Below are 19,211 nucleotides of genomic sequence, written 5' to 3' on the forward strand. Positions count from 1 at the left end.
ACGGATCCTTCCGGAACTGTCATTATCACAGATCCTTCCGGAACTGTCATTATCACAGATCCTTCCGGAACTGTCATTATCCCAGATCCTTCTAGAACTGTCATTATCACAGATCCTTCTGGAACTGTCATTATCACAGATCCTTCCGGAACTGTCATTATCACAGATCCTTCTGGAACTGTCATTATCACAGATCCTTCTAGAACTGTCATTATCACAGATCATTCTAGAACTGTCATTATCACAGGTCCTTCTAGAACTGTCATTATCACAGATCCTTCTGGAACTGTCATTATCACAGATCCTTCTGGAACTGTCATTATCACAGATCCTTCTGGAACTGTCATTATCACAGATCCTTCCGGAACTGTCATTATCACAGATCCTTCTAGAACTGTCATTATCACAGATCCTTCTAGAACTGTCATTATCACAGATCCTTCTGGAACTGTCATTATCACAGATCCTTCTGGAACTGTCATTATCACAGATCCTTCTAGAACTGTCATTATCACAGATCCTTCCAGAACTGTCATTATCACAGATCCTTCTAGAACTGTCATTATCACAGATCCTTCTAGAACTGTCATTATCACAGATCCTTCTAGAACTGTCATTATCACACCTGGTTCCCATTCCCACTGATTGTGTATTGTATCAGTGTATCCATTGTTCACCAATGTCCTGCTGATTATTGGTCCAATGTCCGTTGGTGAGGTGACTACCTGCGCTGTGTTGTTTTGGCTTTCGTGCCGCTTGTATTGTGCAGATGAGTACGGGTCTCGCCCCGTGTATTTATTTGAGGTATTACTCACTCTTTTGTTTGGGTTTCAACCCTGTGTTTTGTGTACGTGTTGGTTTGGTCTTCGTCCTCCTGCCTTTACACGGCACGCCATAATTTGGGAAATAAAACCCCCCATTATGCATTCCTGCGCCTGTCTTCTGATCCCTTATACCAGCGTGACAGGAATAAGGGGCTGGAGTGATTTTCATACTAAGTTCTCTTACCTCTATCCAACTTTTTATTTAAAATATAGATATACAAGTCTTCACCTGTAAACATAGGTTAATAACCAGTAAATTAGAGGTTTATTTAGAAATTGTTTGATGGTGGTTTTGCCTTTTATTTGTAAACCCTACTGTGTTTCTCCAGTGGAAAGACTTCTTCAGGCCCGGGCGGGGGATTTATGAAGACCTGTGTCGCAGACTGCCACTGTACTCTTCAGACTTTACAGATGGTAGGCTGGGTCAAACTCCTCTGATTATCAGCTCTTTCTGTCAACAGCTCAGTGGTGCTGGCCTCTCATACCCTGCTCTGTTTCCCACTACTAGCATTATTCTCACTTATTCAATTAGTAAATTATATATATATATATATATATATATCATTTACTATGTATAAACTCCATTCTAGATAGAGCATCAGCATGTTATTGTGTATAAACTCCATTCTAGATAGAACATCAGTATGTTACTGTGTTTTAGTAATCAGGGTAATTGAAGCAAGTAAGTTTATTGAGTGTTTGAGTTGACACCTAACCTCTCCTCCTACCTCTCTTCTCCTCCTTCCCCTCCTCCTCCCTCTCTTCTTCTCCTCCCCCTCACCTCCTCCCTCTATTATCCTCTCTCTCTCCTGCTCCTCCCTCTCTCCTCCCTTTCCTCCTCCCTATACTCCTCCTCTCCTCTCTGCCTCCTCCCTCTCCCCAGGTGTAGTAGGCAGTAATAAGACTGTACTGAAGTACATGACAACAGCTATCTTCCTGTACATTGCTATCCTCCTCCCTGCAATTGCTTTCGGCTCACTCAACGATGAGAGAACGCGGGGCGAGATTGGTATACACGCACACAGACACACACGCACGCATGCACGCAAACACACACACACCTGACTGTGTGTGTGTCTTTTCAGATGTCAGGAAGACCATTATCGGCCAAAGTATAGGAGGGCTCATCTATTCTCTTTTCGCTGGGTCACCGTTGGTCATCCCTCTGACCACAGCTCCTCTGGCCATCTTCATCAGTGGTAGGTCACTCTTCTTCTTCATCAGTGGTAGGTCTCTCTTCTTCTTCATCAGTAGTAGGTCTTTCTCTTCTTCTTCATCAGTGGTAGGTGTCTCTCTTCTTCATCAGTGGTTTCTCTTCTTCTTCATCAGTGGTAGGTCACTCTTCTTCTTCAACAGTAGTAGGTCTTTCTCTTCTTCTTCATCAGTGGTAGGTCTCTCTTCTTCATCAGTAGTATGTCTCTCTTCTTCATCAGTAGTATGTCTCTCTTCTTCTTCATCAGTGGTAGGTGTCTCTCTTCTTCTTCATCAGTGGTTTCTCTTCTTCTTCATCAGTGGAAGGTCACTCTTCTTCTTCAACAGTAGTAGGTCTTTCTCTTCTTCTTCATCAGTAGTAGGTCTTTCTCTTCTTCTTCATCAGTGGTAGGGCTCTCTTCTTCATCAGTAGTATGTCTCTCTTCTTCTTCATCAGTGGTAGGTGTCTCTCTTCTTCTTCATCAGTGGTTTCTCTTCTTCTTCATCAGTGGTAGGTCACTCTTCTTCAACAGTAGTAGGTCTTTCTCTTCTTCTTCATCAGTAGTAGGTCTTTCTCTTCTTATTCATCAGTGGTAGGTCTCTCATCTTCATCAGTAGTATGTCTCTCTTCTTCTTCATCAGTGGTAGGTCTCTCTCTTCTTCTTCATCAGTGGTAGGTCTCTCTCTTCTTCTTCATCAGTGGTAGGTCTCTCTCTTCTTCTTCATCAGTGGTAGGTCTCTCTCTTCTTCTTCATCATCAGTAGTAGGTCTCTCTTCTTCTTCATCAGTAGTAGGTCACTATCTTCTTCTTCATCAGTAGTAGGTCTTTCTCTTCTTCTTCATCAGTAGTAGGTATCTCTTCTTCATCAGTGGTAGGTCTCTCTCTTCTTCTTCATCAGTGGTAGGTCACTCTCTTCTTCTTCATCAGTAGTAGGTATTTCTCTTCTTCTTCATCAGTGGTAGGTCTCTCTTCTTCTTCATCAGTAGTAGGTCTTTCTCTTCTTCTTCATCAGTAGTAGGTCTTTCTCTTCTTCATCATCAGTGGTAGGTCTCTCTTCTTCTTCATCAGTAGTAGGTCTGTCTTCTTCTTCATCAGTAGTAGGTATCTCTCTTCTTCATCAGTGGTAGGTCTCTCTTCTTCTTCATCAGTAGTAGGTCTCTCTCTTCTTCATCAGTGGTAGGTCTCTCTTCTTCTTCATCAGTAGTAGGTCTTTCTCTTCTTCTTCATCAGTAGTAGGGCTTTCTCTTCTTCTTCATCAGTAGTAGGTCTTTCTCTTCTTCTTCATCAGTGGTAGGTCTCTCTTCTTCATCAGTAGTAGGTCTTTCTCTTCTTCTTCATCAGTGGTAGGTCTCTCTTCTTCATCAGTAGTAGGTCTTTCTCTTCTTCTTCATCAGTGGTAGGTCTCTCTTCTTCATCAGTAGTAGGTCTTTCTCTTCTTCTTCATCAGTGGTAGGTCTCTCTTCTTCTTCATCAGTAGTAGGTCTTTCTCTTCTTCTTCATCAGTATTAGGTCTTTCTCTTCTTCTTCATCAGTGGTAGGTCTCTCTTCTTCTTCATCAGTAGTAGGTCTTTCTCTTCTTCTTCATCAGTGGTAGGTCTCTCTTCTTCTTCATCAGTAGTAGGTCTTTCTCTTCTTCTTCATCAGTGGTAGGTCTCTCTTCTTCTTCATCAGTGGTAGGTCTTTCTCTTCTTCTTCATCAGTGGTAGGTCTTTCTCTTCTTCTTCATCAGTGGTAGGTCTCTCTTCTTCTTCATCAGTGGTAGGTCTCTCTTCTTCTTCATCAGTAGTAGGTTTTTCTCTTCTTCTTCATCAGTAGTAGGTCTTTCTCATCAGTTGTTTGTCTGAGGAAACCCATGTTTAAAAAAAAAATGTTTTTATTTATTTCACCTTTATTTAACCAGGTAGGCAAGTTGAGAACAAGTTCTCATTTACAATTGTGACCCGGCCAAGATAAAGCAGTTCGACACAAATAACAACACAGAGTTACACATGGAGTAAAGCAAACATACAGTCAATAATACAGTAGAAACAAGTCTATATATGATGTGAGCAAATGAGGTGAGATAAGGGAGGTAAAGGCAAAGTAAATACAATATAGCAAGTAAAACACTGGAATGGTAGATTTGCAGTGGAAGAATGTGCAAAGTAGAAATAAAAATAATGGGGTGCAAAGGAGCAAAATAAATAAATAAAATAAAATAAATACAGTAGGGAAGACGTTGTTGTTTGGGATAAATTATAGGTGGGGTATGTACAGGTGCAGTAATCTGTGAGCTGCTCTGACAGTTGCTGCTTAAAGCTAGTGAGGGAGATAAGTGTTTCCAGTTTCAGAGATTTTTGTAGTTCGTTCCAGTCATTGGCAGCAGAGAACTGGAAGGAGAGAATTGGTTTTGGGGGTGACCAGAGAGATATACCTGCCGGAGCGTGTGCTACTGGTGGGCGATGCAATGGTGACCAGCGAGCTGAGATAAGGGGGGACTTTACCTAGCAGTGTCTTGTAGATGACATGGAGCCAGTGGGTTTGGCGACGAGTATGAAGCGAGGGCCAGCCAACGAGAGCGTACAGGTCGCAATGGTGGGTAGTATATGGGGCTTTGGTGACAAAACGGATGGCACTGTGATAGACTGCATCCAATTTGTTGAGTAGGGAGATGTTCGATGTGGGTCTGGAAGGAGAGTTTACAGTCTAACCAGACACCTAAGTATTTGTAGTTGTCCACGTATTCTAAGTTAGAACCGTCCAGAGTGGTGATGTTGGACGGGCGGGCAGGTGCGGGCAGCGATCGGTTGAAGAGCATGCATTTAGTTTTACTTGCATTTAAGAGCAGTTGGAGGCCACGGAAGGAGAGTTGTATGGCATTGAAGCTCGTCTGGAGGTTAGTTAACACAGTGTCCAAAGTATACAGAATGGTGTCATCTGTGTAAAGGTGGATCACCTAGTGGCAAAACAGTTGTTTGTCTGAGGAAGCCCATGGTGGTAAAACAGTTGTTTGTCTGAGCCCATGGTGGTAAAACAGTTGTTTGTCTGAGCCCATGGTGGCAAAACAGTTGTTTGTCTGAGCCCATGGTGGTAAAACAGTTGTTTGTCTGAGCCCATGGTGGTAAAACAGTTGTTTGTCTGAGCCCATGGTGGTAAAACAGTTGTTTGTCTGAGCCCATGGTGGCAAAACAGTTGTTTGTCTGAGCCCATGGTGGTAAAACAGTTGTTTGTCTGAGCCCATGGTGGTAAAACAGTTGTTTGTCTGAGCCCATGGTGGTAAAACAGTTGTTTGTCTGAGCCCATGGTGGTAAAACAGTTGTTTGTCTGAGCCCATGGTGGTAAAACAGTTGTTTGTCTGAGCCCATGGTGGTAAAACAGTTGTTTGTCTGAGGAAGCCCATGGTGGTAAAACAGTTGTTTGTCTGAGTCCATGGTGGTAAAACAGTTGTTTGTCTGAGCCCATGGTGGTAAAACAGTTGTTTGTCTGAGGAAGCCCATGGTGGTAAAACAGTTGTTTGTCTGAGCCCATGGTGGTAAAACAGTTGTTTGTCTGAGCCCATGGTGGCAAAACAGTTGTTTGTCTGAGCCCATGGTGGTAAAACAGTTGTTTGTCTGAGTCCATGGTGGTAAAACAGTTGTTTGTCTGAGCCCATGGTGGCAAAACAGTTGTTTGTCTGAGCCCATGGTGGCAAAACAGTTGTTTGTCTGAGGAAGCCCATGGTGGTAAAACAGTTGTTTGTCTGAGCCCATGGTGGTAAAACAGTTGTTTGTCTGAGCCCATGGTGGCAAAACAGTTGTTTGTCTGAGCCCATGGTGGTAAAACAGTTGTTTGTCTGAGCCATGGTGGTAAAACAGTTGTTTGTCTGAGCCCATGGTGGTAAAACAGTTGTTTGTCTGAGCCCATGGTGGCAAAACAGTTGTTTGTCTGAGCCCATGGTGGTAAAACAGTTGTTTGTCTGAGCCCATGGTGGTAAAACAGTTGTTTGTCTGAGCCCATGGTGGTAAAACAGTTGTTTGTCTGAGCCCATGGTGGTAAAACAGTTGTTTGTCTGAGCCCATGGTGGTAAAACAGTTGTTTGTCTGAGCCCATGGTGGTAAAACAGTTGTTTGTCTGAGGAAGCCCATGGTGGTAAAACAGTTGTTTGTCTGAGTCCATGGTGGTAAAACAGTTGTTTGTCTGAGCCCATGGTGGTAAAACAGTTGTTTGTCTGAGGAAGCCCATGGTGGTAAAACAGTTGTTTGTCTGAGCCCATGGTGGTAAAACAGTTGTTTGTCTGAGCCCATGGTGGTAAAACAGTTGTTTGTCTGAGCCCATGGTGGTAAAACAGTTGTTTGTCTGAGGAAGCCCATGGTGGTAAAACAGTTGTTTGTCTGAGGAAGCCCATGGTGGTAAAACAGTTGTTTGTCTGAGCCCATGGTGGTAAAACAGTTGTTTGTCTGAGCCCATGGTGGTAAAACAGTTGTTTGTCTGAGGAAGCCCATGGTGGTAAAACAGTTGTTTGTCTGAGCCCATGGTGGCAAAACAGTTGTTTGTCTGAGCCCATGGTGGTAAAACAGTTGTTTGTCTGAGCCCATGGTGGTAAAACAGTTGTTTGTCTGAGCCCATGGTGGTAAAACAGTTGTTTGTCTGAGCCCATGGTGGTAAAACAGTTGTTTGTCTGAGCCCATGGTGGTAAAACAGTTGTTTGTCTGAGCCCATGGTGGTAAAACAGTTGTTTGTCTGAGCCCATGGTGGTAAAACAGTTGTTTGTCTGAGCCCATGGTGGCAAAACAGTTGTTTGTCTGAGCCCATGGTGGCAAAACAGTTGTTTGTCTGAGCCCATGGTGGTAAAACAGTTGTTTGTCTGAGCCCATGGTGGTAAAACAGTTGTCTGAGCCCATGGTGGATTTGTTGCTGTATAATATTGGTAACACTGGAGTTAAATTTGTCTGGCACCATCAGACATGTCTGTAGCTGAGCCTGGGGTTTGGTCTCACGGCTACTAGTTGAATCCTACTGTAGTCTGTCCCACTGTCTTCACTTTCCTGTCTGTCTACCCAGACTGACAGGGCGCTGCAGTAGTCTCGAGGATATGGTGTTGGATATCCCCGACCGTGGAGCAACGTAAGCAGGAGCACTGATGCATTGCCGGAAACAAACTGTCTATCAAGGTTAAGGAAGTTGGCCAGCACCTGCTTGAACAAGCAACTTTCACCGTTAAACTTCTCATTGGGTGTTGCACTACAGCTGCCCTTTCCTCTCTTCAACTAATGTGTGTATATCACAGGGTTTGGACATATTTCTGTCTTGTGTTGACTAAGTCTTCTTCTATCTCCCTGATCATTAACAAATAGAATTCTCTGTGTGTCTACAGTGATCCGTGGTCTCTGTGATGACTATGATCTGGACTTTCCAGCGTTCTACGCCTGCATCGGTCTCTGGAACTCCCTCTTCCTCATCCTGGGAGGCATCTTCAACGTCTCCCTGCTCATGAAGCTGTTCAAAAGGTACTCTGTATGTATTGAATAGTATACTATGTTCCAGTGTTTATATCAACGAAGGGCTATGAGTTCTATAGTTCTAATGAATGACATGGAAGGTGTTTTCCACGACGTGCTAGCAGAGTGGAACACAAACCCTACCACTGAGTTAAATTATTTTCCAGAGACCGCATAGAGCCCCGAGTTGATTATCCCTTTCATACCATGCCTATGATTTACCACGTATGAAGCTAGAAATGCTAAAAACATCCACTGAAGTAGCTTGAAAGATTAGTAGAAATCTACAGTAGTTTCTGTGGTAACCAAACAAACAGACTTGCTAGTTTAGCTAATTAAACCATCAGTCCTAGCTTGGTATTATTCAAATCAACAATCGCAACGGCAAAAAATTTCAGTTCAACTTCTGCTTTCAAAAGCAGCTCAGACAAAGAACATGTAAGAACTATAGCCATTGAATTCTACTGTGCCGATACACTGTGTGTTATAGGGAAATATAAACTGAGTGGTTTAAGCCCTGAATGCTAATTGGCTGGCAGCCGTGGTATATCAGACCATATACCATGGGTATTACAAAACATATATTTTTACTGCTCTAATTACGTTGGTAACTGTCACGAGATTTCTCAATCCCAATGATAATAACTAACAATCAATAAGATTTGACCAATCCCAGAGGTTTGTAAGACCCTGGGTTTAATAATAATTAGGCAAAGACTCAGCTAATGCAAAAGGTTAGTACAGTTTATTCAGAGAACGTTCTAAAGTCCATAATACAAAGACATTATGTTTTATAACCCACTCCCTACTTACCCACATACCTCCACACAAACAGTAGATAACCTACCCACATACCTCCACACAAACAGTAGATAACCTACCCACATACCTCCACACAAACAGTAGATAACCTACCCTCATACCTCCACACAAACAGTAGATAACCTACCCACATACCTCCACACAAACAGTAGATAACCTACCCACATACCTCCACACAAACAGTAGATAACCTACCCACATACCTCCACACAAACAGTAGATAACCTACCCTCATACCTCCACACAAACAGTAGATAACCTACCCACATACCTCCACACAAACAGTAGATAACCTACCCACATACCTCCACACAAACAGTAGATAACCTACCCACATACCTCCACACAAACAGTAGATAACCTACCCACATACCTCCACACAAACAGTAGATAACCTACCCACATACCTCCACACAAACAGTAGATAACCTACCCCGATACCTCCACACAAACAGTAGATAACCTACCCACATACCTCCACACAAACAGTAGATAACCTACCCACATACCTCCAGACAAACAGTAGATAACCTACCCACATACCTCCACACAAACAGTAGATAACCTACCCACATACCTCCAGACAAACAGTAGATAACCTACCCACATACCTCCACACAAACAGTAGATAACCTACCCACATACCTCCACACAAACAGTAGATAACCTACCCACATACCTCCACACAAACAGTAGATAACCTACACACATACCTCCACACAAACAGTAGATAACCTACCCACATACCTCCACACAAACAGTAGATAACCTACCCTCATACTTCCACACAAACAGTAGATAACACATACCTCCACACAAACAGTAGATAACCTACCCACATACCTCCACACAAACAGTAGATAACCTACCCTCATACCTCCACACAAACAGTAGATAACCTACCCTCATACCTCCACACAAACAGTAGATAACCTACCCCGATACCTCCACACAAACAGTAGATAACCTACCCACATACCTCCACACAAACAGTAGATAACCTACCCACATACCTCCAGACAAACAGTAGATAACCTACCCACATACCTCCACACAAACAGTAGATAACCTACCCACATACCTCCACACAAACAGTAGATAACCTACCCACATACCTCCACACAAACAGTAGATAACCTACCCACATACCTCCACACAAACAGTAGATAACCTACCCACATACCTCCACACAAACAGTAGATAACCTACCCACATACCTCCACACAAACAGTAGATAACCTACCCACATACCTCCACACAAACAGTAGATAACACATACCTCCACACAAACAGTAGATAACCTACCCACATACCTCCACACAAACAGTAGATAACCTACCCACATACATACACAGGAACAGTAGGTAGGATGTATCCTTCCCTGTGGTTCTCACCACTGTTTATCAGTACCAAGCTAGCAGTTCCCTCCTCCTGAGATTAGAGGAACCTTGACTGGACTCCCTGTCCTGTCATAAGTTTCCCAGAGTTCTAACCAGGTCAGGTCATACACAGTTTAATTGTACTCGGTATTTTCTTAGGCACGCACACATTTCTCTCCCTCACTTGTCTCTACTGAACCTTATTGGACTTACGTTTATCGTTCTAATGAATTATACATGTTACAGAATCGAATGATTACTAATAGTTACGTTGGTCTAATTATTCATTACATCTGTTACATAATGTCATAATTACGTTTAAGGGTGGAATTGTTTAGTCATTAACTTTAAGCATATAAATGATCTTATCAGTAACCAGTTTATAATAGCAATAAGGCACCTCGGGGGTTGTGGTATATGGCCAAGATACCACGGCTAAGGGATGTATCCAGGCAGTCTGCGTTGCGTTGTGTGAAGAACAGACTTAGCCGTGGTAGATTGGTCATATACCACACCCCCTCTGGCCTTATTCCTTAAACAGTGCATGCTCTAGAATTGCCGTCAAGCCAATCAGAAACACGTATTCAACAATGCCATGGTATAACGTACAGTAACAACTACAATGTCATGAAGCTGTTTTAAAGGTCTGGTCACCTACATCATAGACACATGGACATGGGGTACAAGCCATCATTTCACTGATGTTGTCGTTGAGGAGGGGACTGTGGATATGTCTCTGTTCGTCCGTATGTTAGTCATTCAGACAGCAATGGCCCGATTTTGACAAAACTTGGTTGAATGATGCATCTTGCCATAGAGATCCGACATTTACAAAATGACAGCGATAGGCCCAAATCGGGAGCTGTTGTAATTAACTGGAATGTGTTAGTCAAATGTGATGTCTCATTTGGCCCAAGGGAAGTGCTGCATCGTTGGTGGGGGACAACATGTTGCCTTGTCTATTGTTGTTTCTCTTGTTGTTCTTGTCGTCTCCCAGGTCAACAGAGGAGGTCATAGCTCTGTTCATCTCTATAGCCTTCGTAGTGGACGCTCTGAAAGGAACCATCAAAAGTAAGGAGGAGAAAAACTCCATATAGGTCATACAGACCATACTGACCATACAGAACATATACCATACAGACCATACAGAACATATACCATACAAAACATATACCATACAGACCATACAGAACATATACCATACAGACCATACAGAACATATACCATACAGAACTAATACCATACAGAACATATACCATACAGAACATATACCATACAGACCATATACCATACAGACCATACAGAACATATACCATACAGAACTAATACCATACAGAACATATACCATACAGAACATATACCATACAGACCATATACCATACAGACCATACAGAACATATACCATACAGAACATATACCATACAGACCATACTGACCATATACCATACAAAACATATACCATACAGAACATATACCATACAGAACATATACCATACAGACCATACAGAACATATACCATACAGAACATATACCATACAGACCATACTGACCATATACCATACAGAACATATACCATACAGACCATACTGACCATATACCATACAGAACATATACCATACAGACCATACTGACCATATACCATACAGAACATATACCATACAGACCATACAGAACATATACATACAGAACATATACCATACAGAACATATACCATACAGACCATACAGAACATATACCATACAGACCATACAGAACATATACCATACAGACCATACAGAACATATACCATACAGACCATACAGAACATATACCATACAGAACATTCAGAAGAGTATATACCATACAGACCATACAGAATATATACCATACAGACCATTCAGAACATATACCATACAGAACATATACCATACAGACCATACAGATGAGTATATAGCATACAGACCATTCAGATGATTATATACCATACAGACCATACAGAACAAATACCATACAGACCATACAGAACATATACCATACAGACCATACAGAACATATACCATACAGACCATACAGAACAAATACCACACAGACCATACAGAACATATACCATACAGACCATACAGATGATTATATACCATACAGACCATTCAGAACATATACCATACAGAACATATACCATACAGACCATTCAGATGATTACATACCATACAGACCATACAGAACATATACCATACAGAACATATACCATACAGACCATACAGGTGATTATATACCATACAGAACATACAGAAAATATATACCATACAGAACATACAGAACATATACCATACAGACCATTCAGAACATATACCATACAGAACATATACCATACAGACCATACAGATGATTATATACCATACAGACCATTCAGAACATATACCATACAGAACATATACCATACAGACCATTCAGATGATTATATACCATACAGACCATTCAGAACATATACCATACAGAACATATACCATACAGACCATACAGGTGATTATTTACCATACAGAACATACAGAAAATATATACCATACAGACCATACAGAACATATACCATACAGAACATATACCATACAGACCATTCAGATGATTATATACCATACAGACCATTCAGAACATATACCATACAGAACAAATACCATACAGACCATTCAGATGATTACATACCATACAGACCATACAGAACATATACCATACAGAACATACAGAACATATACCATACAGACCATTCAGAACATATACCATACAGAACATATACCATACAGACCATTCAGATGATTATATACCATACAGACCATACAGAACATATAACATACAGAACATTCAGAAGAGTATATACCATACATACCATACAGAACATATACCATACAGATCATTCAGAACATATACCATACAGACCATACAGATGAGTATATACCATACAGACCATTCAGATGATTATATACCATACAGACCATACAGAACAAATACCATACAGACCATACAGAACATATACCATACAGACCATTCAGAACAAATACCATACAGACCATACAGAACATATACCATACAGACCATTCAGAACATATACCATACAGAACATATATGATACAGACCATACAGGTGATTATATACCATACAGAACATACAGAACATATACCATACAGACCATACAGAACATATACCATACAGACCATACAGAACATATACCATACAGACCATACAGATGATTATATACCATACAGACCATTCAGAACATATACCATACAGAACATATACCATACAGACCATACAGGTGATTATATACCATACAGAACATACAGAACATATACCATACAGACCATTCAGAACATATACCATACAGAACATATACCATACAGACCATACATGTGATTATATACCATACAGAACATACAGAACATATACCATACAGACCATTCAGAACATATACCATACAGAACATATACCATACAGACCATTCAGATGATTATATACCATACAGACCATTCAGAACATATACCATACAGACCATACAGAACATATACCATACAGACCATACAGATGATTATATACCATACAGACCATTCAGAACATATACCATACAGAACATATACCATACAGACCATTCAGATGATTATATACCATACAGACCATACAGATGATTATATACCATACAGACCATACAGAACATTTACCATACAGACCATACAGAACATATACCATACAGACCATTCAGATGATTATATACCATACAGACCATTCAGAACATATACCATACAGAACATATACCATACAGACCATACAGAACATATACCATACAGACCATTCAGATGATTATATACCATACAGACCATTCAGAACATATACCATGCAGAACATATACCATACAGACCATACAGAACATATACCATACAGACCATTCAGATGATTATATACCATACAGACCATACAGAACATATACCATACAGACCATACAGATGATGATATACCATACAGACTATACAGATGATTATATCACATACAGACCATACAGAACATATACCATGCAGAACATATACCATACAGACCATACAGAACATATACCATACAGACCATTCAGATGATTATATACCATACAGACCATACAGAACATATACCATACAGACCATACAGGACATATACCATACAGAACATATACCATACAGACCATACAGATGATTATATACCATACAGAACATACAGAACATATACCATACAGACCATTCAGAACATATACCATACAGAACATATACCATACAGACCATACAGATGATTATATACCATACAGAACATACAGAACATATACCATACAGACCATTCAGATGATCATATACCATACAGAACATATACCATACAGACCATACAGATGATTATATACCATACAGACCATTCAGAACATATACCATACAGACCATACAGAACATATACCATACAGACCATTCAGATGATCATATACCATACAGACCATTCAGATGATTATATACCATACAGACCATACAGAACATATACCATACAGACCATACAGAACATATACCATACAGACCATTCAGACGATTATATACCATACAGACCATTCAGAACATATACCATACAGACCATACAGAACATATACCATACAGAACATATACCATACAGACCATTCAGATGATTATATACCATACAGACCAATCAGAACATATACCATACAGAACATTCAGAACATATACCATACAGAACATATACCATACAGACCATACATGTGATTATATACCATACAGACCATACAGAACATATACCATACAGACCATTCAGAACATATACCATACAGAACATATACCATACAGACCATACATGTGATTATATACCATACAGACCATACAGAACATATACCATACAGACCATACAGAACATATACCATACAGACCATTCAGAACATATACCATACAGAACATATACCATACAGAACATATACCATACAGACCATACAGAACATATACCATACAGACCATACAGATGATTATATACCATACAGACCATACAGAACATATACCATACAGACCATACAGGACATATACCATACAGACCATACAGATGATTATATACCATACAGACCATACAGAACATATACCATACAGACCATACAGAACATATACCATACAGACCATACAGAACATATACCATACAGACCATACAGATGATTATATACCATACAGACCATTCAGAACATATACCATACAGAACATATACCATACAGACCATACAGAACATATACCATACAGACCATACAGATGATTATATACCATACAGACCATTCAGAACAAATACCATACAGACCATTCAGAACATATACCATACAGAACATGTACCATACAGACCATACAGAACATATACCATACAGACAATTATATACCATACAGAACATACAGAACATATACCATACAGACCATTCAGAACATATACCATACAGAACATATACCATACAGACCATACAGAACATATACCATACAGAACATATACCATACAGACCATACAGAACATATACCATACAGACCATACAGAACATATACCATACAGTCCATACAGAACATATACCATACAGTCCATACAGAACATATACCATACAGAACATATACCATACAGACCATTCAGAACATATACCATACAGAACATATACCATACAGACCATACAGGTGATTATATACCATACAGACTATACAGAACATATACCATACAGAACATATACCATACAGACCATACAGAACATATACCATACAGACCATACAGAACAAAGACCATACAGACAATTCAGGTTACTATATACCATTTTCTTTCAGTAGGTTACCATGCCCAAGGTGTCATGGAGATGATCCTATTTGATATGTTGAAGTGATGATAATGAATTACTCCCTGTTGTGTCTCCACCCTTCAGTCTTTCATAAATACTACCACGCCCCGGCGCTGACCAATGGAAGTGGGGAGGCATTGCTATGGCTACAGGAGCAGGGGGGTGTGACCCTACTCGGGGGTAATGGGACGGGGGCGGGGGGAGGAGAGATGGGGAGCTCTCTCCCTCTGCCTGACTCCTACATCCAGTGTACCAGGGAGAGACCAGTCCTGTGCCTGCTGCTGATGCTGGGAACCCTGTGGCTGGGCTACACCCTCTACCAGTTTAAACAGAGGTACAGTAGAACCCCCTCTACCAGTTTAAACAGAGGTACAGTAGAACCCCCTCTACCAGTTTAAACAGAGGTACAGTAGAACCCCCTCTACCAGTTTAAACAGAGGTACAGTAGAACCCCCTCTACCAGTTTAAACAGAGGTACAGTAGAACCCCCTTTACCAGTTTAAACAGAGAGACAGTAGAACCCCCTCTACCAGTTTAAACAGAGGTACAGTAGAACCCCCTTTACCAGTTTAAACAGAGGTACAGTAGAACCCCCTCTACCAGTTTAAACAGAGGTACAATAGAACCCCCTCTACCAGTTTAAACAGAGGTACAGTAGAACCCCCTCTACCAGTTTAAACAGAGGTACAGTAGAACCCCCTCTACCAGTTTAAACAGAGGTACAGTAGAACCCCCTCTACCAGTTTAAACAGAGGTACAGTAGAACCCCCTCTACCAGTTTAAACAGAGGTACAGTAGAACCCCCTCTACCAGTTTAAACAGAGGTACAGTAGAACCCCCTCTACCAGTTTAAACAGAGGTACAGTAGAACCCCCTCTACCAGTTTAAACAGAGGTACAGTAGAACCCCCTTTACCAGTTTAAACAGAGGTACAGTAGAACCCCCTTTACCAGTTTAAACAGAGGTACAGTAGAACCCCCTTTACCAGTTTAAACAGAGGTACAGTAGAACCCCCTCTACCAGTTTAAACAGAGAGACAGTAGAACCCCCTCTACCAGTTTAAACAGAGGTACAGTAGAACCCCCTCTACCAACTGAATGGGAACTGCCTGCCTGCCCACCCATTTGATCAATGCCAAATACATTTGATTGACAACTAAAATATACAGTAATTGTGGATAACAGTCGTTCAAGTTCAGAATAGTTAGCTAATGTCCACCTACAGTATTGTAACGACCCTGGGTGTCACGTTCTGGCCTTAGTTCCTTTGTTTTGTCTTTTGTTTTCGTATGGTCAGGGTGTGAGTTGGGTGGGTTGTCTATGTTAGTTTTTCTATTTGATTTGCTATTTCTGTGTTTGGCCTGGTATGGTTCTCAATCAGAGGCAGCTGTCAATCGTTGTACCTGATTGAAAACCATATTTAGGGAGCCTGTTTTCCATTGTGTTTTGTGGGTGGTTGTTTTCAGTCTTTGTGTTTCTACACCAGACAGAACTGTTCCGGTTGTTTTCAGTCTTTGTGTGTCGACACCAGACAGAACTGTTCCGGTTGTTTTCAGTCTTTGTGTATGTCGACACCAGACAGAACTGTTCCGGTTGTTTTCAGTCTTTGTGTGTATCGACACCAGACAGAACTGTTCCGGTTGTTTTCAGTCTTTGTGTGTTTCTGCACCAGACAGAACTGTTCCGGTTGTTTTCAGTCTTTGTGTATCGACACCAGACAGAACTGTTTCAGTCTTTGTGTGTCGACACCAGACAGAACTGTTCCGGTTGTTTTCAGTCTTTGTGTGTATCGACACCAGACAGAACTGTTCCGGTTGTTTTCAGTCTTTGTGTGTCGATCGACACTGTTCAGACAGAACTGTTCCAGTCTTTGTTGTTTTCAGTCTTTGTGTATCGACACCAGACAGAACTGTTCCGGTTGTTTTCAGTCTTTGTGTGTCGACACCAGACAGAACTGTTCCGGTTGTTTTCAGTCTTTGTGTGTATCGACACCAGACAGAACTGTTCCGGTTGTTTTCAGTCTTTGTGTATCGACACCAGACAGAACTGTTCCGGTTCTTTTCAGTCTTTGTGTGTGTTGACACCAGACCGAACTGTTCCGGTTGTTTTCAGTCTTTGTGTGTGTCGACACCAGACAGAACTGTTATGGTTGTTTTCAGTCTTTGTGTGTCGACACCAGACAGAACTGTTCCGGTTGTTTTCAGTCTTTGTGTGTCGACACCAGACAGAACTGTTCCGGTTGTTTTCAGTCTTTGTGTGTCGACACCAGACAGAACTGTTCCGGTTGTTTTCAGTCTTTGTGTGTCGACACCAGACAGAACTGTTCCGGTTGTTTTCAGTCTTTGTGTGTCGACACCAGACAGAACTGTTCCGGTTGTTTTCAGTCTTTGTGTGTATCGACACCAGACAGAACTGTTCCGGTTGTTTTCAGTCTTTGTGTGTCGACACCAGACAGAACTGTTCCGGTTGTTTTCAGTCTTTGTGTGTATCGACACCAGACAGAACTGTTCCGGTTGTTTTCAGTCTTTGTGTGTCGACACCAGACAGAACTGTTCCGGTTGTTTTCAGTCTTTGTGTGTGTCGACACCAGACAGAACTGTTCCGGTTGATTTCAGTCTTTGTGTGTCGGCACCAGACAGAACTGTTCCGGTTGTTTTCAGTCTTTGTGTGTGTCTGCACCAGACAGAACTGTTCCGGTTGTTTTCAGTCTTTGTGTGTATCGACACCAGACAGAACTGTTCCGGTTCTTTTCAGTCTTTGTGTGTCGACACCAGACAGAACTGTTCCGGTTGTTTTCAGTCTTTGTGTGTATCGACACCAGACAGAACTGTTCCGGTTGTTTTCAGTCTTTGTGTGTCGACACCAGACAGAACTGTTCCGGTTGTTTTCAGTCTTTGTGTGTATCGACACCAGACAGAACTGTTCCGGTTGTTTTCAGTCTTTGTGTGTCGACACCAGACAGAACTGTTCCGGTTGTTTTCAGTCTTTGTGTGTGTCTGCACCAGACAGAACTGTTCCGGTTGTTTTCAGTCTTTGTGTGTATCGACACCAGACAGAACTGTTCCGGTTGTTTTCAGTCTTTGTGTGTTTCTGCACCAGACAGAACTGTTCCGGTTGTTTTCAGTCTTTGTGTGTCGACACCAGACAGAACTGTTCCGGTTGTTTTCAGTCTTTGTGTGTCGACACCAGACAGAACTGTTCCGGTTGTTTTCAGTCTTTGTGTGTCGACACCAGACAGAACTGTTCCGGTTGTTTTCAGTCTTTGTGTATCGACACCAGACAGAACTGTTCCGGTTGTTTTCAGTCTTTGTGTGTGTCTGCACCAGACAGAACTGTTCCGGTTGTTTTCAGTCTTTGTGTGTCGACACCAGACAGAACTGTTCCGGTTGTTTTCAGTCTTTGTGTGTATCGACACCAGACAGAACTGTTCCGGTTGTTTTCAGTCTTTGTGTGTCGACACCAGACAGAACTGTTCCGGTTGTTTTCAGTCTTTGTGTGTATCGACACCAGACAGAACTGTTCCGGTTGTTTTCAGTCTTTGTGTGTCTGCACCAGACAGAACTGTTCCGGTTGTTTTCAGTCTTTGTGTGTCGACACCAGACAGAACTGTTCCGGTTGTTTTCAGTCTTTGTGTGTATCGACACCAGACAGAACTGTTCCGGTTGTTTTCAGTCTTTGTGTGTATCGACACCAGACAGAACTGTTCCGG

The 19,211-nt window shown here is 41.4% G+C and overlaps 1 protein-coding gene across 1 annotated transcript in view; it reads left to right on the forward strand.

The window, feature by feature from the left end:
* The window catches only part of LOC124021882 (solute carrier family 4 member 11-like), a gene marked incomplete at its 3' end in the record, with an annotated part of 59,898 nt that overhangs the window by 14,423 nt on the left and 26,264 nt on the right, over positions 1 to 19,211 (forward strand). Inside the window, exons 3-8 of the mRNA XM_046337023.1 lie at positions 1,154 to 1,238; positions 1,708 to 1,833; positions 1,910 to 2,023; positions 7,349 to 7,481; positions 10,671 to 10,744; positions 15,588 to 15,837. Of these exons, the coding sequence (XP_046192979.1) occupies positions 1,154 to 1,238; positions 1,708 to 1,833; positions 1,910 to 2,023; positions 7,349 to 7,481; positions 10,671 to 10,744; positions 15,588 to 15,837 (782 nt within the window). The remainder of the gene's footprint in view (positions 1 to 1,153; positions 1,239 to 1,707; positions 1,834 to 1,909; positions 2,024 to 7,348; positions 7,482 to 10,670; positions 10,745 to 15,587; positions 15,838 to 19,211) is intronic.

This window comes from Oncorhynchus gorbuscha, unplaced genomic scaffold (genome assembly GCF_021184085.1).
Source record: "Oncorhynchus gorbuscha isolate QuinsamMale2020 ecotype Even-year unplaced genomic scaffold, OgorEven_v1.0 Un_scaffold_1240, whole genome shotgun sequence".
In the NCBI taxonomy this organism is placed as follows: Eukaryota; Metazoa; Chordata; class Actinopteri; order Salmoniformes; family Salmonidae; genus Oncorhynchus; species Oncorhynchus gorbuscha.